Source organism: Hyaena hyaena, unplaced genomic scaffold (assembly GCF_003009895.1).
Source record: "Hyaena hyaena isolate Hyena2069 unplaced genomic scaffold, ASM300989v1 scaffold_510, whole genome shotgun sequence".
Lineage (NCBI taxonomy): Eukaryota > Metazoa > Chordata > Mammalia > Carnivora > Hyaenidae > Hyaena > Hyaena hyaena.
In genome coordinates, this window is record NW_024081141.1 from 813,761 (window position 1) to 835,035 (window position 21,275).

Below are 21,275 nucleotides of genomic sequence, written 5' to 3' on the forward strand. Positions count from 1 at the left end.
GAGACCCAGGCGTCCTGGGCTGCCCCGCCCAGTCCCCCTCCCACCCACCCCCGCCCCCCAGCCCCAGGGCACCGAGGAGGGAGCCGGGCAGGGGCAGGCGGCAGGGGAGGGAGGAGCGAGGGCGGGAGGGGGAGGAGGGAGCCGGGCTGGGAGGGAGGTGGGGGGGTAGGGAGGGAGAAAAAGAAAGAAAATATTTTCCGTGTCCCCGCCTGCAGAGTCAGTGTGCGGTTTGGGAGAAAATGTGTCGGATATTTTGGGGCGGTCACGTGGGCAGGCGGGCTCCGAGAGGCCCCGGGACAGTCCCAGCCTAGAGCCCGTGCCCCCCCCAGAGCCCCCCATTGCCGCGAGCCCCTGACACCGCGACGCCGCATCCCCGCGACCGCCCGACGCCGGGACCTGGGGCTCAGCGGCCTCCCTTCCCCCTCCCTCCCCTCCAGGTGAGTCAGGCGGGGAAGCAGGCTCGCCGCCGCCCGCGGACGCCTGGGTCCCCGCCGAGGTGGGCTGGGGGCGGGGGCGCTGGGGGGCGACGCCGCTCAGTCCCTGCCGGGGCTGCTCCGGCGGTCCCTAAGGCTAGAGGGGCTTCCTGCCCGACCTGGGAGTCAGCCCCGATACCGGAGGGAATGGGGAAGATTTAGACAGGCTGAGATTGGGCTGGGCTTCAGCAAAGCTTCATTTCGGTGAAGAGTGGGGAAAGCGCTTGGGGACGAGTCTTCAGCCGGGCGGCGGGGGGGGGCGGGGGGGGCGTTCTAGCCTACTTTTGTGTTTTGGAGTGTGAGGGAAGCCAGGGTTCTCTCCCGTGTGGAAAGACCTCGGCCAGCCCTAGTCAGGCTTCCCCAGGGGAGTCTGGGGGGGTGGCCTTCTGGTGCAAACTGGTCCAAGTTCCTCCTTCCCCAGCGGAATGGCTCGGTTTGGACATCGGAAGAACAAGGAAAGCATCCAGAGGCAAAAGCGCTCCTAGGTCTCTGGGTCCCGGGGAGTTTGCCTAGACAAGTGGATAGGGCAGGGGTCTGTGAAGGTCCCTTAAACCTCAGTTCTATATTCCCTGTCACCTGTCCCCAAGTGGGGGGTGAGTCTTGATTCCTTCCAGCCAAGGATGGGGGCTCCTCAGGAGTATTCGGGAGGGGACCCCAAAGGGAACAAAGGAAGAACAGGAAGACCTAGGAGTAGTCTGGGAGCCCCATTGACATGCCTCTCTGTCTTCAGCAGTTACAGCCCAGTCCCCTCAGCCTGACCCAGTATGTAGGAGGGGATCTCTGCAGGTGGCCAGAGGGTAAGAGTGTGCATGATTGTGGGGGGCAGGGGAGCCTGAGGAGGGGTCTGTAAGGCAAGAAGCTGAGATGATGGTGCCACTTTAGGGCTCATGTCCAGGGCAGCTGCAACCCCAGAGCTCAGGTCTGAGGCTCCTGCCCTTACTGTCACTCCTCAGATGCTGAGTGGGGTTGAGGACCACAGGCAGTGTCCCATATCCTTGAGGCAAGGGAAGGAAGGAGGAGGGGGCAGGGGGCAGTGTGTGCAGGGCTCCTGGAGCTTGGGTATCCCAAATAGACATACACATGCACATGCACACGCGCGCACGCTGTAGCTTAAAGCCTGGTAGGCAGCACAGGGCACACACCCCCACCCCGGCACACCCCCACCCCTGGCTCAGAAAGCCACCTAACTGGCACCTCCAGTTCCCCCCCTGCCCCACCCTGCCCGTGCCCTCCATTGCCCACACACATTCCACTGGCATTGCCTGCCAGCCTGCCTGCCTCCTGGGCACTGCCCCTCCCTGGGGCCAGTGGGGTGGAGGGAGGGCACCTGGGGATGAGAGGTGGAGACTCAAGGGTCTGGACTCCCCCAAGGGTGGCACAAGGCCAGGGAAACCCAGGCCACCGCTGCCTCCTGGGGAGCAGGCTGGGGGCCCAGGCTAGAGCAGAGGATGCCTGGGTTCTCCGCCCAGACTGGAGATGGGGTCATGGAAAAAGGTGGTCGTGTTTATACAGAGGGGAGGGGGGCAGCGGGTGGAGAGCAGCCGACAAGAGCAGCTTTGTTCCGGGCTCTAGAGCAGGCAGGGCAGCAGGGAGACGTGCCCCCCCCCCTCCATCCGGCAGCCCCCTTCATCCATGCCCTCCCTCAACTCCACCTCAGCCCTAAGAGAAGCAGCTTTGTAAGGGCCCCTTTCCCCTAGTCAGCCCCACCTCCATCTGAGGTGGCATTTTGGGAGGAGAGAAGGGTTCTCTTCCTTCCACAGGTTCCCCAAAGAACTAAGGCATCTGGGTCCCTAGTGTAGGACTGCCTTTTACTCTCTGTACCACAGTCTTCAATCCCTTAGTCCCTTCCTCCACCCGGACTTAAGACCCTCCCCTTCCCTTCCCAGAGCAGAGAGGAACCAGGGCTCAGAAATGGGATGCCTCTGTCTCCTTCCCTCTCCACTGAACTTTCAAGTCCCTTCTCTGAGGGAAATTAGGAGGAAGTCCGGGGAGCGCTGGGCTGCCCTTCACTCATTACAGCCTCATTCCTTGGTAAAGGACCAGGAGTCTGAGCATCCCTCTCTGGGACCCCGAAGTCCTCCGGCTCCTCCCTCAGGTCTCTGTTTCTGAGCTGTAAGTGAGAAGCAAAGACAGTGAGTGCTGGGGTCATATCCCAGGTCCTGTCTAAGGCAGTCAGAAGAAGGTGTGTGTGGGGGGGGGCTCTAGTAGCTTCTCACCCTTGGCATTGGAGGGGTTAATCCACCTGGAATGTGGCCCAGCCTGTTGAGCTATGGCCCAGGGGCCTCTGGGGCCGGGACTCCTGGCTCCACCGGGGCTTAACCAGGGATGAGGACTTGAGGGAATAGGGGAAGGAAAAGGAGAAGGACCCTGGGGGTTGGGGCTCAGACTTTCAGGGCCTGGGGAGAGACTGGGGTAAGGAGTCTGAGGGTGCTGGGGATATGGGTGAAGCCTGGTGAGGCTTCATACATGGGGACTGAGTGAAGCTTGGTGGGGTTGGAGTCTGAGTTCTGTAACCTCCATGTTGGTTTACCCTCAGGAGTTTGAAGGCCAAGGTAGATGAGAGATAGAAAAGAAAGGGAGGGAAGGAAGGAAGGAAAAGATAGAAAAGAGAAGAAAAAAGAAGGAAGGGAGAGAAAGGAAACCAGAGGTACAAAGACTGAGATAGATTGATTCTAGAAGCAAATTCTAATAAAAGGAGATGCAGAAATGCCTATCACCTACCTCTGGGCCTGCCCGTGCCATGGTCTCTGTGTGGTTCACTCAGTCCTTCTCTGCCCTGCATCTCAATCCATTTATGGTTCTGGCTGATAGAGGAGGTACCTAGGCTGGGGTGACTTTCTTTTCCCAGTCCCTAACTCCCTAGAGTGGGTGGTTCTGGGGCTCCTGGGAAAGCCAATGTTTCCCTTGTCAGAACAGCAGGAGAGAAAACACCCGCCTAGCCCCAGGATTCCCATTTCCTCTCTTCCTTCCTCTCTCCCTTCCCTGGGCTCAGGTTAAAAATCTCAAGGGGCAGGCTACCCTGGAGGGAGGAGAGGATGGAAGGAAGGCTTCCTGGAAGCAGAGGGCTCAGAGAAAAGGAGATGGAGAAGCAAAGTAAGAGGACAAGGAGAGGAGCTCCCTGGCATCATACCTGGCACACAGTGGGGCTTCCATCAGCATCTGCGGGTTTGAAGGAGAGTATGCAAGACCGGTTAGGGAGGGAGGGGTAACTGGAGACAGAGATAGAACTGGGAGGGGAAACTGGAAGAGGGAATCTTGAGGAAGATAGAGACAGAAGGAAATGCTAATTACAAGAGAGGTATTAAAGAAGAGAAGGCACAAAGAGAAATAACATGAGACATATATAGCATGTAATATGTGCCCCATATCATCCTAAACACTTTACATATGTTAAATCATTTAATCCTCGCAACAGCCTTATGAAGTGGGCCCTATTATTATTCCCAATTGACAAATGAGGAAACTAAATTCAGCAAAGAGAGATTAAGTAACACGCCCAAGGTCCAGCTAGCAAGTGGTGGGGACCAATTCAGGGCGCTGGCTTGAGTCCCGTGTTCCTAATCACCGGACTGCAACTCCTGTCCAGAGAGGTGTAGGGCCCCAAAGTTATTACAGAGATGTTTGCTTTCCCCAGGGTGGGGGAAAAAATACATATGTGTGTGTATATATATGTATATATATATATATGGGAAAATATATATGTATATATACATATGTATATCTCAGTCTTTGTACCTCTCTACCTTTGTACCTCTTTGTACTTTATATATATATGTATATATAAAGTAAGTTCTATGCCCAACATGGGGCTTGAACTCACAACCCCAGGATCCAGAGTTGCATGCTCTACCAACTAAGCCAGCCAGGCACCCTGAGAGTTTGGATCCTGGCTCCACCACTTACAGCCATGGGACCTTAAGCCAGTCACTTAACGTCAGTTTCCTCCTCTGTGAAATGGGAATCATAATTCCTACTTCACAGGGTTGATGTGAAGGTTAAATCAACTGTCTAGCCCAGTTGTGCTTAATGGTCCCATCTCAGCTTGGGAGTCCTCTCTTCCAGGAGTCCTAAGACCATTATTCACCTTGAAAACGAGTTTACCTTTCCCTGGGGAGTTTACCTCCTGCCCTGCCTCCTACCATGTGGTAGAGGGCCCTGAGCCAGGGCAGTACAGATCCTCGAAGCACACAGGGAAAAGCCTCCAAGGGAGAGGGGGCCATGGGGCTTTGAACCTTAGGGTGATCATTCTCTCATCCCTCCCTTTCCTCTCTTTCTCCCTAGGACTCTTGGAGACCCAGTGGGCAGGCCAGGAAGGGCGGGCACGGAGCCTCCCAGGCTGGGGCAGTGGGCATGGGCGGGGGCTGTGGCTGAAGACCTCCCCCGCCCACTGCAGACCCCAGGGGATTCAGCCTCCCTCACCGCAGCTGCCATGGCCACCAATAAGGAACGACTCTTTGCAGCGGCTGGTGTCCTGGGGCCTGGATCTGGCTACCCAGGAGCTGGCTTCCCCTTTGCCTTCCCAGGGGCTCTCAGAGGGTCTCCACCTTTCGAGATGCTGAGTCCTAGCTTCCGGGGCCTGGGCCAGCCTGACCTCCCCAAGGAGATGGCCTCTCTGTGTGAGTCTCAGGGACCTTGGGGGATGAGGGCAGGTGGCAATAGGGGTGGGTGCTATAGAAAATTGGCACCTTAGTTAGCAAGGCTGGCAGGGATGGGGGTTGGATCTAATGGAGTAGATGGCAGGGGTGGCCAGGAGGGGGGGTTGGACGAGGAGCAAATGGCATTGTTTGCAAACGAGAGTTCTCTTGCCCAAGATGCCTTGAATGTTGGGGTCTATGACTGCTTCCTGAGTAAACCGGCAGTGGGGGGGAGCACTTTGCGTGGGTCTGGTGAAGCCTGAGGCTTCTGTCTGCATGCAGTGGTGGGTACCAGGAAGCACCCCCGGGAATGGAGGAGTCTGGAAGGTCAATCAGCTGACTGTGATCGAGACTGTGACTTCGTTCTGAACTAGGGGCAGACAGCACAAAAAGGAAATGGAATGGTGCCAGGTGCCCAAAGATGTGTGGGATCAGGAAAGTCTCTTGTGGGTGCTAGGGAGGGTGGAAACGGCTGCAAAGAAGGGGGCTCTTGTACCATAAGTAATCCGGGGAGGTGGAGGGGGTGTTTCCAGAAGCATCCTATCCTCCAGCCACGTGGGTTCTGGGTGCCTCCTCTCCCTCTAGGTCTGGCATGGTGCCCATATCCTGTGCAGATCCCTACTTGTCCCTCAGGCCTGCCTTCTTTGGGTTAAGCCTTTGAGTGCTGACAGCAGACAAGCCTTAGGCCTCTCCTCTTCCCTCTGGATCTCCTTTCCTCCCACTTGGTAGTTGGTCTTCTGGACCAAGCCATTATAGGCGTGGGTGCCCATGAGCTGGAGGGCTGGGCTGCTGGGTTCAGTGGGGGTAAAAGGTTAGCGTGTGAGCCGGTAGAGAGACGCCCCCACCTGGAAAGAAAGGGAGGGGATGGAAGGAAAGACACAGAGAAGGACAGTTCCAGAGGTCTAGAAACAGAGATGGAGGCAAAGAAGACGAAAAGATAAAGACATCCTTTATAGGCTCCATAAGCTCAGGGAGAGGGAGGTGGGAGAAAAGGGGCCCTTGCCTTCCGCAGGGGCACTCGGAGGGTCGTGTGGATGTGTAAAGGGGTGACTAGTTAAGGCTGGCAGTTCTTGTGGAAAGAGTGTGCTCATCTGAAGAAGGCGTGCGTGCATGTGCAGACCGACCACATGCAGTTGTGTGTGCACAGCACATCCCCGAGACTCCGCTCATATACAGAATTCCAGTGTGTGCAACAAAGAGTGAGTGTGAGGAGTGAGGCGGTTTTAGTAGGGCTGCTGATGGTGTGCCTGGTGTTTGGTGAGAGCTGCCAGTGGCATGCCTGTAGCCCAGCCGGGGTTATTTGGGTGGCATGCAGGTGAACAAGAGAGCACAAAGCCCCCCTTTTTTGGAAACCTAGGCTGGGCTTCTCCTACCTCATTTACACCCCATGAATCAAGGTCAGGGATCAAAGTAAGGTCAAGACAGGGGAAGGGGGTCACACTGGGCTCTATCCCCCAAGGCTGCCTTGAGGGAGAGGGTGGGGGCTGAAAGGAGAAATCCAAGGGAGGAGCCAGAACCAGGGCAGGTAGCTGGGGAGGGTGCGGCTGGCAGCAGGAGACAGGCCTGGGCAGAGAGGTGTTGGTGGGGTGGGGAGGAGGGGAGGGCTTGGGTCCAGACAGCCTGCATGGGAGTGGGGCATGCAGCCCCCAGTGGTAAATGAGAGGGAGGCAGAGGGGAGAGGAAGGGATCCTGGAGTCTGGGAGGCCTCCCACAGTGGGCAGGTGGGGGGTGAAAGGGTATATAGTCTCATTTCTCTGACCCTGCTGTCCCTTTTTTGCCTGAGGCCATCCAATGGAGAGGGATTGGAGGCCTAAGTCGGGTGCCAAAGCCACACTCACCTTGAGTCTGTGTCTCTCTCTTCACCCCCTCTCTCTTAGTCTCTGAGAGGGAGGGTGGTCCTTGAAGGAGTCTGGAACTTCTCCCTGAGGCTGCCTCCAGGATCCTACTGCTGGGTCCACAGCACCTTGGAGGCATCCACGTTGAGAAGGGAAATCTTGCTCCACCTCTTGGGGTTCTCCAGGGGCCTGAGTGGGTAAGGCAGGCATCTCAGAACCGGGTGGTGGAGGAAGGGAGGGGCGGCGGGAGGGGGGCATGTGCTGCAGAAGCAAGCACAGGCCTGTGTGCATGGGAAGCAGAGGTGTGTGTGTGTGTGTGCGTGTGTGCACGAAACCCTGGGGTCTGTGTCCCTCTGTATCTCCGTGCTTTGTCAGGACTATGGGGAACAGAGTGGGCTGGGAGGGAAGGGAAGCCTTGCCCTCTTGCCCCCCTTGAGGAGATGTCTGTGGTGGTGAGGACTGAGCCCTGTTTATCCTCTGAACTTGGTTGGTGACGGCGTCCCTGGGGCAAGGAGCCCAGGCGGCACCACACTAAGTCACATGGAGAAACTGAGGGCAGGCTGGCACAGGAAGAAAAGAGTTCTACTTAAAAGAAACTGAAAAAGAGGGACTCAGAGGACTCTAAGCAAGGTGACAGAGAACTACACAGGCCAAAAGGCGCAGACACAGAGAGAACCCAGACGCTGGGAGAGGCCAGCAGAACAAGCAGGCGGGTATGGGTGGCAAGCAGGCGGCAGTGAGGCCTCCTCCAGGAAAAAACCCCAGCCGACTGCCTCCTTCCCTTCCCCTCCCCTCCCCGGTCTCTGCCGCTCAGGCTCGGGCTCCAGCTCCAGGCCTACACAAACGGGGCTTTGATTGCAACAGGAAACCTCTCCGGCGGGGGGAGCTGGGCAAGCCGCCGCCGCTGGGGCCCAGGCTGCACCCCCCCTCTCCTGGCCCCCTACCCGGTCCCAGCCCCCATCCTGCCCAGCGCTCCTTACACCCCTGCTTTGGGCCCCGTCCCCCATTCACGCCTCCCTTCTCCCTTCTGCTGCCCCCTCCTCCAGAGACCCCCCTCCCCACTGCCCTTCAGGTGGGACTCCTAAATTAGGACCTACCCTTGGGGCGGGGCTTCTGGCTTTGAAATGCCCCCTCTTCACCTTTTTGAGGGAAGGTTTTGGAAGAAAAGGAGAATTAGCGGGAGGAATTCCGAGCCAGTTATCCTCCAGCCCTATCCAGAAGGTGGCAGGAGGAGGGGGGGAAGGAGGGGTGCATAAGGAGTTAGCTGTTCCTCTCTGCACAGTCCCTCGTTGGCCAAACTCATCCTTGCCAGGGTTGTAGAGGCTCTGAGGGGTGACCATTCAAGACTCCCAGTGCTAATGGCCTTGTTAGTGGGGGAGGGGTGCGCTTCTCTTTGCCTCTGGGGTCTTGACTTTGCGGGGCTCTAGCTGGAAGGGGTGCACTGTGATGGTGGGGATCATAGATGGGAAGGGGGGTGAGTCAGGCAGCAGCCCCCCCTCATACTCCCACCAGGCTGGTGGAGAACATCTGGTTCCCATGAAATGCTAGAAGGCTAATGGGTCTAATTGCTGCAGTAAGGGCTGGGGGAACTTTGGGGATAAGAGGGGGCACTAGATTCCCCCCCCCATCCTCTTACCTTCTCCTCAAGGCTGTACTAAGACTGCCTAGAATGGGGGGTTGGGGTTGACGGGAAGGGTGGGCCTGGCACTCTAATGCCTTGTCCCTTAAAGGCCCCCCTCTCCCTGCAATGCCTGGGGAGCACACACAGATGGGGTGATGAGGAGTGGGGTGCATCTGGTGAAGAGAAAGGGGGGCTATTGAGGGCTCATGACTTCCTGGAGCCCTCCACCCCCCTCCTGTGCCCCACTCCCAACCCCCCTCCCTGTGGCCTGGCCACTTCTGGTTCTAATTACCAACCAGGCAGGCCTGACTTAATTGGGACCTTTCAGATTTGGGAGGGGGGGGGGTACTGACAGCCTGGAGTTGACTAATCAGGGCTCTTTCCCCCTGGTTTGGGGGGTATTTCCTATTCTGTACTTAAAAAAAATTTTTTTTACCAGTGACCAGATTCTGATTCAGAAATCAGAATCATTCCCCCCCTTTTTGGGGGGGCAGTGGGGGACTGGCTTCAGAAGCGGGGTATTTCAGGTCGGGGGCAAGAGCAAGGAGCTCACGCTGGGTTGGAAAGAACACTGCATTCCCGCTTCATCCCTACTTCAAGCCCCCGCGATCAGCCCTGGCACCCCGCGCCGCCCCCCGCATCCACAAGCCTGGCTCTCCTTCCCAGCCCTGCCCCCCCTCCGTCCCCGCCGCCACTCCGGCCCCTCCTCCGCGCCCGCCTTCCCTTCCCTGCCTACTCTGGCACCCCTTCCTGCTTTTTTATTCTTCCAAACTGGCGCCCCACTCCTGCAGCACCCCAGTGCGCCCCCCACCCGGTACAACAGATTCTTAGAAAAGCGCGCCCCGCCCTGGCCCAGCCACAGCCGCCAGGCGGGGGAAGGGGCCGGCCGGGCGCCTCTCCCGCTCCCCCGGCGCTCCCCGTGTGAGCGGCGCTGACAGAGCCGGCTGGGCCGGCCCGCCGGGCGGCCGGGCGGCCGGGCGGGCGGGGCGCGGGGGAGGGGGCGGTTTCCGGGAGTCGCCGCCGCTGGCGCTGTCCCGGGCCCAGGGTCCCCGATTCGGCCCGGCGGCTAGGGCAAACTCTTGACGTGGCCAACCCCCCGCCCCCCTCACCCCCTGCTCTGCCGGGCGAGGGCGCTCTGGAAGGGGCTACCGAGGGGACAGCGAGGCGGCCCTCAGATCTGATGGGCACTCAGTGTGGCACTGAAGGGGAGAAGGGGCAGTTATTGCCAATGGCGGGGAGGAGGGTGTATATGTAATGGCTCTGAGAACAGTTGACGACCGGACCCGCAGTTACAGCCGAAAGGGGCCCTTGGCAGTTTGGGGCAACTGGCACCGTTGCCTGGGGGAGGGGAGTTGGCACTCAGCAGGGCAGCTTCGTCGGAGGCGCGGTTGGCACCGTGGGGACAGTTTGGGGTGGGAGTTTTGTGCTCTGAAAGTGCGGTCAGGTTCGAGAAAGGGGCATTGAGAGAGGCGGTGGAGCGCCTGGGGAGCGTCGGTCGCGGGACGGAGCTACGGGGACTTGGAGGGAGGCAGCCCGGGCCGCGGCGGAGGGAGGACGGCTCGGGCTAAGAGGAGTAGACTCCAGGCAGCGCAGGAGGGGGCGGGGGACTCCGCGGCGGCGCTGGCGACGGCCTGGGCGGGGTGGGGCGGGGCCGGGTCAGGAGGAGGTGAGCGCGCCCGGCCACCCGCCCCGAGGGGGGTTCCCGGAGAGTTCACGGCGGGAACGCGCTCCGGCCCTTCGACCGGGGGTGGGGAGAACGGGAAGGAAGGAGGAGGCCGCGCGCGCCGAGCCGCAGGAATGTACGGTTCGGCCTCGAAGCGCGCGCGCGGAGGGAGAGGGAGGAGCCAGGCCTGGGAATGAGGGGGTGGAGGTAGTGCAGGTCCCCGGGCCCCGGAGAACTGCAGCGCTCTGGGAATCTCCGTGTTCCCCTCTCCCCAGTCTTCCTTGACACCCCAGCTTGTAATGACTGGTGTGCAGAGTGTTGGGAGGAGTAAGGGGAAAACTCAAAAGGAAATGCGTGTGTTTGGTTCCTCCATTCCTTCCCCCCATCCCGGACCGGGGCACGCGACGAAGTGCAAATCCGTGCAAAGCCTCAGGGCTGTGGAGAGAGAATGCTTGCAAGCATTTTCCCGAACCAGATGTGCTTGCACAAATATGTGCTTGCATAGATGTCTGTGTGCCTCTATGAGTTTATGTACACGCAGAAAAAATACATGGCGCACTATTGCATATTTGCAAATACGCGGTGACTGCCTAGATAAACGCATGCACGGATATGTGTCTAAGCAAGCGCGCGCGCCGGGTGCGAGTGTGTGTAAGTGTGCGCTCCACTCCCAGCTCGGCTCGTCTTAGTGCCCGGCCCCCTTTGCTCTCCAAGCCCCACCCCCCACCCCTCCGGGCTTCGCTTTTACAAAAGGTCTCCCCAGTGTTAGCCGCGGAGGCGCCCAGAGTGAGCCGGCTCGCGGCCGTAGCGGCGGCCCTGGCTTTGCGCCCCGCCCAGTCCCTTTCCCCTGCTGGGGATCCCCCTCTTCCCCGCCCACCCCTTACCCCCCATGCAGCCTGGCGCCCTATGCTAGCCTTCCCCCTCCCCCCCTCCAGGAGCGGGGCGCCGCCGGGGGAGGAGGGGGAATCGGCTGCGGGTCCTTGGTGTTCCTAGCACCCAGCTTCCCTCCAAGCCGGGTCGCGATGTACGACTGCATGGAAACGTTTGCCCCGGGTCCGCGACGGCTGTACGGGGCGTCGGGGCCCGGGGCCGGTTTGCTGCGCAGAGCCACGGGCAGCTCCTGTTTCGCCGGATTTGAGTCTTTTGCCTGGCCGCAACCCGCCAGTCTGCAATGTAGGTACCAGAGCCCAGGGCTGGGGGGTGGGGTGCAGGAAAGGCAGCGGCTCACCCTTTCCGTGTGTAAAAGGTGGAACTGGGGTGCCAGCGGAGATTCTCACCCTCTGTGTGTCAGGGGCGGGTGTGTAGGAAAGAGAGGTACTGGCCCTTTAAACGTGGGGACTTCAGCGACTCCTTTGGGTGTGTGCATTAGTGTTTGGAGTGTGTGTGGTTTTTATGGTGGGTATTTAGGTAGGAGCTGCGGTTGATGCCACTCCAGAATTCTAGGGGATAGGGAGAGACCGAGGGGTTATTGGTAGCTTGTGCCCGCAGGTCCGTGGCCCCGGAGGGATATGGCACCCAGGGCCGTGGGTGGCGTTAGTAGAGTCCTTGTGGGAAGTTGGGAGCTTAAAAAAAATACTTGCAGAGCGTGTGAATCCCTGGAGTGTGCAGCGCCTTGCGTAGGCGGTTTGAGTGTAGGGGGTCTCCCCACGCAGTGTCGCCCTCCGACGGCGTTGGCAGGTCCGCACGGCCCTATGTAGGGATGTTTGTGGCGTGAGGCCGGGAAGGCGTGTGCCCTTGCGTGGCTGCGGGGGCGGTTTTGGAAAGTGCTGCGTTCGAGGGTGCATCCTGTGTGTTCCTCGTGCGGGGTGGACCGGGTTGTGCGCACAACCAGGAGAAGGCTGGGCTCTGACGCCCCCTCCCCCATCCTAAAAAGCACTGTTTGGTAATGTGTATAGGATTGTATGCAAAGAGATGACTTGTTCCTAGGGCTCCAAGACACACAACTTCAGTAGGAAGCGCAAAGTTTAAAGCAAAGCCTGTTTACGGCAGGGGTGGGGGGTGGGCTGGCGGAGGCAGCAGCAGGGAGAGGAGGACTACTGGGTCCCCAAATATCCATCTTCCCCTCTCTGTGAAATGGGAGATGCCAGGCCTGGGGCCCTGGAACCCCTTTCCAGAGCGGTAATAAAAAGCTGGGGACTGAGAGGCAGTAAAAATGAAGTCCAGATGAGAGGCGGCTTTGAAGCCTGGGCCGAAGTGCCTGGCGGGGGTGGGCGTGGGGAGGAGCCGGGAGGGGAGCCTGGAACACCCCCCAAATTTTCCCGGGGCTGGGACCGCGCTGGTAGCCCGGTGCGGACGCGGGCGCGAGGGGCTTGGGGGCAGCTGGGAAGGGGCGGGCGGCGGGCGGGGCGGCGGGCGCTGGGGGAGTGCGCCCGCGGGGTCACCGAGCCCCCGCCAACGCGCCTCGCTGCTTGGCACTCGGCAGCGCTGTTTACGAGTTCGGCTTTTTTTCTTTCTTTCTTCTTTTTCTTTTCTTTTCCTCCTTTTTTTTTTCTTTGGTTCCAGGGCAGAGCTGCTCAGATTTAACAACTTGCAGACTGAAGGAGGGAGGTGGCGAACAGGAGACCATACTTTGGGGTGGGGTGCGGCGAGAATTAAAAGTGTGGCATTTATAAGACGGAGAGGGCACGGAACTGTTACTGCTGTGCACCCAACCCTGGTGAATTCTTAACCTTCCTTTCACTGCCCAATAGAAAGGGGAGTTGGGGTCTGTTGGGAGGGGTGCTGAGGTGGAGAGACTCCCAGGAGGGCTTTTGTGGGGGCTGGGTAGGGACCCAGCCCTTTTCAGGAGCATGGCAGCTCCCCCGCCCCACTTGGCTGGCACTATGGTCTTGCATTTCAATTTGGACCAATAATTTTGTTCTCTAGGGTCTTGGGGGGCTTCGGGCCTGCTCCACACACTTTTAGAGAGAAAGTAGTTTAGAGCTGTGTCTAAACGAGGGAAGGAAAGAGGGCCCTTGAGGGGAGGGCCACATGGTGTGTTTGTGGGTGTTTGGCGGTGTCCTGGTGCTGTGCTGGCAGGCCCTGCTGTTTGTCTGGTAGCTGAGCTGCTCTCTTGCAAATGCGAAGCTGGGTGCTGTGGGGCAGCTTTCTGACTTGTGTATCCCCCTCCTCCACCATGTGGCTGGAGTGAGTGTGCCTTTATGCCTCACTGTGTGCTCCTCGGTGCCAGGGGCCTGGTGGGGTACAGGAGGCCATTGGTAGTATGTCTACTTTTGTGCCCTGCCTGTTGATGTGTGAGAGTGTCTCCCAGGAGGTGTGTATCAGATTGTGAGTCTGGGCTTCTCAGTCCCGCGCCTCGCAGCTGGGAGCGTTTACAGCCGGTTATAAAGAGTTTGTTTGAAGCTCCGCTCAGCCTGGCCAGGAATTTCCTCAATTTCAGCAATTTGGGCTTTAAAAGGAGAAAAACCCAGAGCCCGCCCCCCCCTCCTCCCCAGCAGGGGCCCCTGCCTAGCCTGGGAGCAGCATCCCAATGGTGGGGTCTTGGGCTCGGGCTGAGAAGGGAATGTGAGCAGGCTTGACCCACTTAGCCTTCTTGTGCCCTTCACCCCCAGACTGACCAGGGCCACTGAGGCGCACTCTAGGGCTCAGAGGGCAGAGTTGTGCCAGAAGGGTGCCCAGGAGGGGTGACAGTACCACTCAGACAGGAAAAGCTGTCCCCAGGCCTGTCTCCCTGCGGCCCCCAGTCTTTATAATTGCCTGGCACTGCCCTATGCCAGTCTGACCGCACCCAGGCCCTTTCGCAAGAGAGGAAATGAGGCAGCGCTCTGCGGGCAGGGAGGGCGTCAGCGCCCGAGTGAGCACCACCCCACGCACTGGCCTGTGGGCAGCACGTGTGCCCTCCCAGGACACCAGAAGGGGTCCTGAAAGGCATTTCAGCCGGCCCCACGTCTCTCAGTGCCCCTCCTGGAGTCTCCCGCCCCGGACCTGAATAGACTCCAGGCACCTTTTTTCCTCCCCTCTCCTCTGTCCTTTGCCATTGGGGAATCTCACTCCAGCGGGATTCTTATGCTAATAGTGTCTGTGTGTGTTGGGGGGTGGGGAGGGCTTCCCTCCTGGAGGGAGGGTGGAGCTAGCCCGGAACCCCAGCTTCCTGGGCATTCCTTCTGCCCTTCTGGCGGTATGGGGCGGACTTTTGACCAGGTGGGCTGCAGCAGGTTAGAAGGAAGAAGGTGCTTTTGAGGTGGGTGCGTGGGACACTCCTTAGGGAGGGTCCTAGCATTTTCTTGCGTTAACTTGGGCCCTCTTGGTTTGGGCAACGGGTCCTACAGGTTGAATAATTTATAGATTTCTCTGCCTCTGAAGATGAGCCACAGACCCAAAAACCCCCACACAACCGAGCAGCCTCCTGAACAAAGGGTGCCCAACCCCGTCCCCCTGTGTGGCGTGGGCTGAGGCCCCCTTTGAGCTGCGATTGGGTGTTTGTGGGGAAAGTTGAGGAGTGAAGACATGGGCTGGGAGAGGGTCCAGAGATAGCTCCCCTCCCCCATGAGCCCTGTTTACCCACTGTCACCTGACTTTTCCCGCTTTGCTACGCCCCCAACCGCTTCTCAACCTGAGAATCTGAGCAAATACCTCAGTCTGTCCTTCCCCGACTTCTTGACTTCTCAGGCTCCCTGCCTGGCCACTTACATCTAGCCAGAGGACCTGAGAGTCTTGGCTCCACCATTAGCTGGCAGTGTGTCACCGGGCCGGTCACTCCCCTCCCTTGGCCTCAGTTCCTTCAGGTGTAAAAGAGGGCTGTTGCATATCTGCTAACCTACTTTCTTGATACCTTGTCCTGTTTGCTCCACTGCCTCGGTGCCTTGGTGGTTTCCGGGGAAAAGGACGTTGACGGTTCTCTGGGGGGTGATATGAGGGGGAGAAGCTGGAGGATTATTTGTACTACTGTACTACTTGAGAGAAAATAAGGTCCTCTTCGACCTCAGGGTACCCGGGGTACTGAGTACCCCTGCAGGTCGTTGAGCCAGGTGTGAGCTCCAGGTGGCTGGTGCTTGCCTACCCAACTCCAGATCTACTGCCTGGGGGGAGGAGGAGGATGGTGGGAGGTAGATGACCCAACAAGGTGGACCACTGTGACAGAGTGACTGACTGAAGAGTGCAGAGCCGCAGCCCACAATCCCTTCCCCTACCCACTTTATAGCTGGGGAAACTGAGGCCCAGAAGTTAACTTTCAAGAGGGCCTTGGCCTGGAACCCAGCAGGGTCGTGAGGGCTGGCAGGATCGGAGGGCTCGGGCTGGCAGGATCGGAGGGCTCGGGCTGGCAGGATCGGAGGGCTCGGGCTGGCACCGTGGTGCAGGGAGATGGCCAGACTGCGGGAGGTGCACTGAGGGCCGTCGTTTGGGGCTTTCTGGAAGTGTTTACTATGGGGCTGTACGTGGTTGTTGGGACTTTAAGTCAGTGCGGCAGTGATGGTGTCGTCACCTCCGAGCAAGAGGGAGAAGTGGGAATGGGGTGTGTCTGTATAGCGAGGATGCTGGGAGATCTGAGGGGTCCTTCTCCCCCGACCGTCATGTCATTGCTTTCCCCTCAGCGGTGGAGACGCAGAGCACTAGCTCAGAGGAGATGGTGCCCAGCTCGCCCTCACCCCCTCCACCTCCTCGGGTCTACAAGCCGTGCTTCGTGTGCAATGACAAGTCCTCTGGCTACCACTATGGGGTCAGCTCCTGTGAAGGCTGCAAGGTGTGTGCGTAGTGGGGGTGGGCGCTCTGGGCCTCCCGTCCGGACCAGAGGGGCAGGACGCTGTGTGCGAGTGGCCGTCCCTGTGGAGTGGGAGGAGCTGCTTTGCACCCACGTGGTGGCTCGCAGACTGGGTCCGGCCTGGGGCGACCCACAAGGCCTGTGAGAGGCTGGTACTCCCAGCATCCTGCTTCACTGCCCACCCCCCACCCCCAACTCCAGGGCTTCTTCCGCCGCAGCATCCAGAAGAACATGGTGTACACGTGTCACCGCGACAAAAACTGTATCATCAACAAGGTGACGCGGAATCGCTGCCAGTACTGTCGGCTACAGAAGTGCTTTGAAGTGGGCATGTCCAAAGAAGGTAGGCCCCTAGCGCTGGCCTGAACAGGGGCCCCTCCTGCCCTACCCGGTCATTGCTGTCCTCTCCCACTGGCCACCCCCACTTCCCTGACCTCTGAGACCTGGCCTGCCCTGGGATGCTGCCTCCTCCCTGGCCAGTCCTGTTTGATTAGTGCCATTCACCTAGGAGGCTCCACCCCTTGCCATTCTCCCCTGTCAGAGCTTAATCCTTCCTCTGAATGAGTGAATGGGGGTTACTGGCTCACTTTGCCATTTTATGGGGAAGTTGGGGGGGCTCTCCAGTCCTCTCCACTGCTCCCAAGACTGAGCCTGAGGTGGATCTGGGGTGCCCCCCCTCCCCTGCGCCATTGTGCTGCCAAGGCTATAAGTGGATATCCTGCCGCCCGCATATCCTGCCCCCCCCTCCCCAGCTCCTGCAGGGTGACAGGAAGGGCAGGATGGAGCCGAGTGGCTCTGGGAGGGAGCAGGGGCTGCAGGCCCTGGGTGGGGCTGGAGAGAGCCAGCCTGGGAATGGGAGCTACTGTAGGAGCTAGGGAAACTGAGGCAGTGATTAGGGGCTTCCCAGGGAATAGATATTCATGATAAGGACTGAGTGCCTGATATCAGGGTGAGAGGGGTACCCAGAGGGACGTTCTGAAGGTCCTGACCCTCTTTGTTTGTGCCTTTGCCCCCAAGCTGTGCGGAATGACCGGAATAAGAAGAAGAAAGAGGTGAAGGAGGAAGGGTCACTTGACAGCTATGAGCTGAGCCCTCAGTTGGAAGAGCTCATCACCAAGGTCAGCAAAGCTCATCAGGAGACCTTCCCCTCACTCTGCCAGCTGGGCAAATACACCACGGTGAGTCCAGTGAGGGCAGCGGATTGTTCGCTTTGGGGACTTGGTAGGGGCTCAATATGGCCATGCTCTGCTGAGGACAGGGAAGGGCGACAGAATGCAGAGGGGAGAGCTTGGGGTTTGGGCAGAAGGAAGACGACCCGCAGGGCGGGCCTCAGCTTGCATTCAACCTGCCCTCCCTGCAGAACTCCAGCGCAGATCACCGGGTGCAGCTGGATCTGGGGCTGTGGGACAAGTTCAGCGAGCTGGCCACCAAGTGCATCATCAAGATCGTGGAGTTTGCCAAGCGGCTGCCTGGCTTTACAGGGCTCAGCATTGCTGACCAGATCACTCTGCTCAAGGCTGCCTGCCTAGACATCCTGGTAAGTGAAGCCCTGTGGCATGTCTCCCGCCACGGCCGGACCCTCGTGGGAGGCCAGGGAGTTGGTCTACCACAAAGATTTCATGATCTCTCCTTCCCCCTCCACTCTGGGACTCCCCAGATCGCCTCTAAACCCAAGCTTTCTCTGTATCTTACCCCCTGCCCCAAGACCTGGTCCTACACGTCTGGACCTCTGCCTCCTTCTGCCTCCCCAATCCTCCCCAGGCTTCGGATTCTCCCCCTCTGCCTTCCTCCTCATGCCCGCTTCAGGTTGCCCTCTTTCTCCTCGTCTTCCGTGTGTACCCCATTGCCCCTTCTCCCCACCAGGACGGGTGCTCCTCCCCAGAAACAGCACTAACCCTCCCCCCCCCCCAGATGCTGCGGATCTGCACAAGGTACACCCCAGAGCAGGACACCATGACCTTCTCTGATGGGCTCACCCTGAACCGGACCCAGATGCACAACGCCGGCTTTGGGCCCCTCACAGACCTCGTCTTTGCCTTTGCGGGGCAGCTCCTGCCACTGGAGATGGATGACACGGAGACAGGACTGCTCAGCGCCATCTGCCTCATCTGCGGAGGTGCTGGGGCGCCCCCTGGTGGTTGCTCAGGCTCCTTTCCCACCACAGCCCACACCTGATCTCTGACCAGGCAGGAGACCTTGGTCCCTCCCCCCTGAGATTGTCGCACCTGCCCCATCCACAGACTTCTCAGACCCCGGACAGGCTCCCGAGCAGCCCCGGAGGATAGAACAAAAAGGAGAGCAGAGTCAGAGAGAGCTGAGAGGGTCCCAGATACTGGTGCTGACATAGGGGTCCGGGCAGGAGTGACTGACCAGAGGGGAGAAGGCACAGGGCTTGGAGCAGGGGAGGTGGCCTGGATCGGCTCAGGAACAATAGGCAAAGGGTTGATGGGACAGAGTTTGGGGCCTGGAGTGCCATGGGTCTGGGGTAGCTGGGGAGCAGCCACTTGTCGCTGTGTCCCCCATCTCTTCCTCTCTCACTGCACTGTGCTTGTTCCTGTAGACCGCATGGACCTGGAGGAACCTGAAAAAGTAGACAAGCTACAGGAGCCACTGCTGGAGGCCCTGAGGCTCTATGCCCGCCGGCGGCGGCCCAGCCAGCCCTATATGTTCCCGAGGATGCTCATGAAGATCACTGACCTCCGGGGCATCAGCACCAAGGGTGAGTCATGAGGGATCCTCCCCTCTCTCTTCCTGGAGCTGTTGGTCTCCCAGTGCAGGCAGGCAGACAAGCAGAGACAAGAACCGCGTGGGCGCGAACCGGGCGGCCTACACTCTGGAATCCTAGCTCTGCCGCGGGCTCGTGGCGAGACTCTGGGCAACTCCCTTTACTTTTGGTGCCTTATTTTCGTGTTTGTAAACCGGGCTGTATTTCCTCATAAGCTATCGGAGAGGACTAAACGAATTAACACGAGCGGGCTTAGAACTGCCCTGACTTAACAATGCGACTCCCCAGTCGCAGTAGCCGTGTTTCAAGTGCTCGCTGGCTGGCGATGACTGTCCTGGATGAAGCAGATAATGCCATCATCACAGAAAGTTCTGTTGGACATTGATGGGTCAGAAGGACGGCTGGCAGATAGTAGGTGTTCCATAAATATCAGCTATACTTGTAAACGTGAGGAAGAATATGCCTGGGAACAATTGGCCAGCTGTGGACGTGGGAGGGTGGGGTGTCTGAGGAGTGTGGCTGCCACTTGGACCTGGTGCGATCTTTGAGGAGATGGCCTGAAAAAATGGCAGCAGGCTTGGCAGAGAAGGCAGGTAGAAGTTGCAGGCGGAGGAGTGGCCCCCAGGAACCCTGCAGGAGGCAGGGACAAGTAAGTAGCAGGCTTGTGCTGGGAGCCCCCAGAGGGCAGTCCCGGGACAGCCAAGAAAGGTTAGGGAGGTGGCCTCAAGGGCCGTGGGCCTCTGTCCCCCTGAACCTCTTTGTTCCTCTGTTGCAGGAGCGGAAAGGGCCATTACCCTGAAGATGGAGATTCCGGGCCCGATGCCTCCCCTAATCCGAGAGATGCTGGAGAACCCCGAAATGTTTGAGGACGATTCCTCGCAGCCTGGTCCCCACCCCAAGGCCTCTAGCGAGGATGAGGTTCCCCGGGGCCAGGGCAAAGGGGGGTGCAGCCCCCAGCCTGACCAGGGCCCCTGACTTCTCCTGCCGTGGGGGTTGGGGCTCCAGGCAGCAGACTGACCATCTCCCAGACACCTCCAGTGACTGGGGGAGGACGAGCTCTGCCCTCTCTCCACCCCTCCCAGTGAGCTCCTTGTTTTTGCCAAAGTTTCCAGGGGTGCCTCTGTGTTCATCCCCTTCCTGTTCTGACGGGCTCCCTCCCCTGTCTCAGGGGCCTGCCCTGCCCCCACCAGGAGAGAGGGCAGAGGGGTGAGCCTGGGTTGGGACTGTAAACTCTCAGCACTGCCCCTCAGACACCAGGGTCCCAGGCTCCCCAGGGCAGGAGGAAGACCCTGCCAGTGCCGCAGCCCCTTCCTTTGCCAGGTGCTCAGGCCTCTGGGAGCAAACAGGAACACTAGAGACCAAAAAGGGGGTGCAGGGGGGGGGCTGAGCCCACCCTCTTGCCCCTGCCCTTGGTGCCTCATGCTACGTAATGCACCTGCCAGGTGCACGCTGCCCTCTGTGCCCCCTCCTCGTGCCAGGTCAGGCTGGGGCAGGCTGGGCCCTGCATTTCTGTGGAGGGCCAGAGGGTGAAAGGGACAGCTACAAGTCCATTCGGCACCTCTTTGCCTGGGCCCAGAGTTGACCTTGTGCCCTCCGTTACAAGCCCCTCCCCCGGCCCTGTCATGTGCCTTGGGCTTCCCCTGCCTCCCATCTCAGCCACCGGGGCAGGGAGTCTCCTACACTACAGAGGGACCAGGGGATCCCTCCCCCCCCACCCCGAGTGCCTTCCCCCCCTTGATCTCCAGAGCAGCTTGGCCCAGGGAGTGGGGGGGTGGGCGCTGCTTAGCTGATCCTTCCCTGACCCAGAGGAAACCTCTATTTATTTATTAGCTTTTGTTTACACCCTGGACTTGACCCCTTCCTCCAGGGGTCTTGGGAGGGGGAGCCCAGGGCCCCTGTGACCCCTCCCTTCATCCTCCAATCCCCAGTTTGTATTTAGCTGCCAAATAAGATTCCCGCTGGCTCCCCTTTTTCTCTGGGGGGTCAGGGTGCTGTTCCCTCCCCTCTGTTTACATCTCCCCTTCCCCCGCTGTATCGCATATTGCTGAGTTTTCTATTTTTGCAAAATAAAGTGATGGAAACTCATGGATGGCGTGTGGCTCCTTCTGGCAAGTGGCAGGGGAAGTGACCAGCTGACCTGGAGAGGGTCTGGGTGAGGAAGGTGAGCGCCTAATCTACCGGATTCTGTAGCTTTCTTAGGGAAACCAAGGAAATCGGATGGAATGTGCCTGGATGGGGGTGTTGGAAGGTGGGGTAAAGGGAGCTCCCAGGAGCCTAGGCTGGGTGTCTGGGCCTCCCACAGCCACCAGGCGTGTGTTCTTAGATTGGACACAGTGGGCCTCTGGGGAGGTGTGAGTGGGCCCAGAGGTCTTTTAAGTTGTCCCCACCCCCAGTTAAGTGTCGGTGCATATCTGCCCTTCTCTGCGGAAGGGGTTTGTGGAAGTTGCACTGGTTCTCGTGAGGGTCTCGGGCCCCAGAAGAGGGGAACCACAGCCTGCATCTAAGTTACAGTGTTTCAGTTTTACGCCAACGCTCCCTTTACTTCATGAGCTCCCCTGCTCTGTGACCCCACTATCACCTTACAGATCACTCCCTCTGCCCCTTGTGACCCCACCTTACCCCGGGA

The 21,275-nt window shown here is 59.3% G+C and overlaps 1 protein-coding gene across 4 annotated transcripts; it reads left to right on the forward strand.

The window, feature by feature from the left end:
- The first annotated feature begins 274 nt into the window (after positions 1-274).
- On the forward strand, positions 275-20,734 carry RARG (retinoic acid receptor gamma). Of its 4 annotated transcripts, none has more exons than XM_039255120.1 (9): positions 275-437; positions 4,755-5,089; positions 15,758-15,906; positions 16,126-16,267; positions 16,942-17,102; positions 17,285-17,461; positions 17,836-18,040; positions 18,485-18,643; positions 19,425-19,624. In XM_039255120.1, the coding sequence occupies exons 2-9, from the start codon at positions 4,903-4,905 to the stop codon at positions 19,622-19,624; spliced, it is 1,380 nt and encodes a 459-aa protein (XP_039111051.1). In that variant the 5' UTR covers positions 275-437; positions 4,755-4,902. The 4 variants fall into 4 exon arrangements, with proteins under 4 accessions (XP_039111051.1, XP_039111053.1, XP_039111054.1 ...); XM_039255122.1 differs by lacking the exon at positions 275-437 and adding an exon at positions 1,218-1,270; XM_039255123.1 differs by lacking the exon at positions 275-437 and having other exon boundaries at positions 4,903-5,089; positions 19,425-20,734.
- Positions 20,735-21,275: the final 541 nt, after the last annotated feature.

Bases quoted from the DNA above. Each gene is read 5' to 3' on its own strand.
- RARG (XM_039255120.1), top strand. From the start codon at position 4,903: ATGGCCACCAATAAGGAACGACTCTTTGCAGCGGCTGGTGTCCTGGGG. The intron at 17,462-17,835 runs GTAAGTGAAGCC...CCCCCCCCCCAG, and splicing joins CTGCCTGCCTAGACATCCTG to ATGCTGCGGATCTGCACAAG. The intron at 18,644-19,424 runs GTGAGTCATGAG...CCTCTGTTGCAG, and splicing joins CCGGGGCATCAGCACCAAGG to GAGCGGAAAGGGCCATTACC.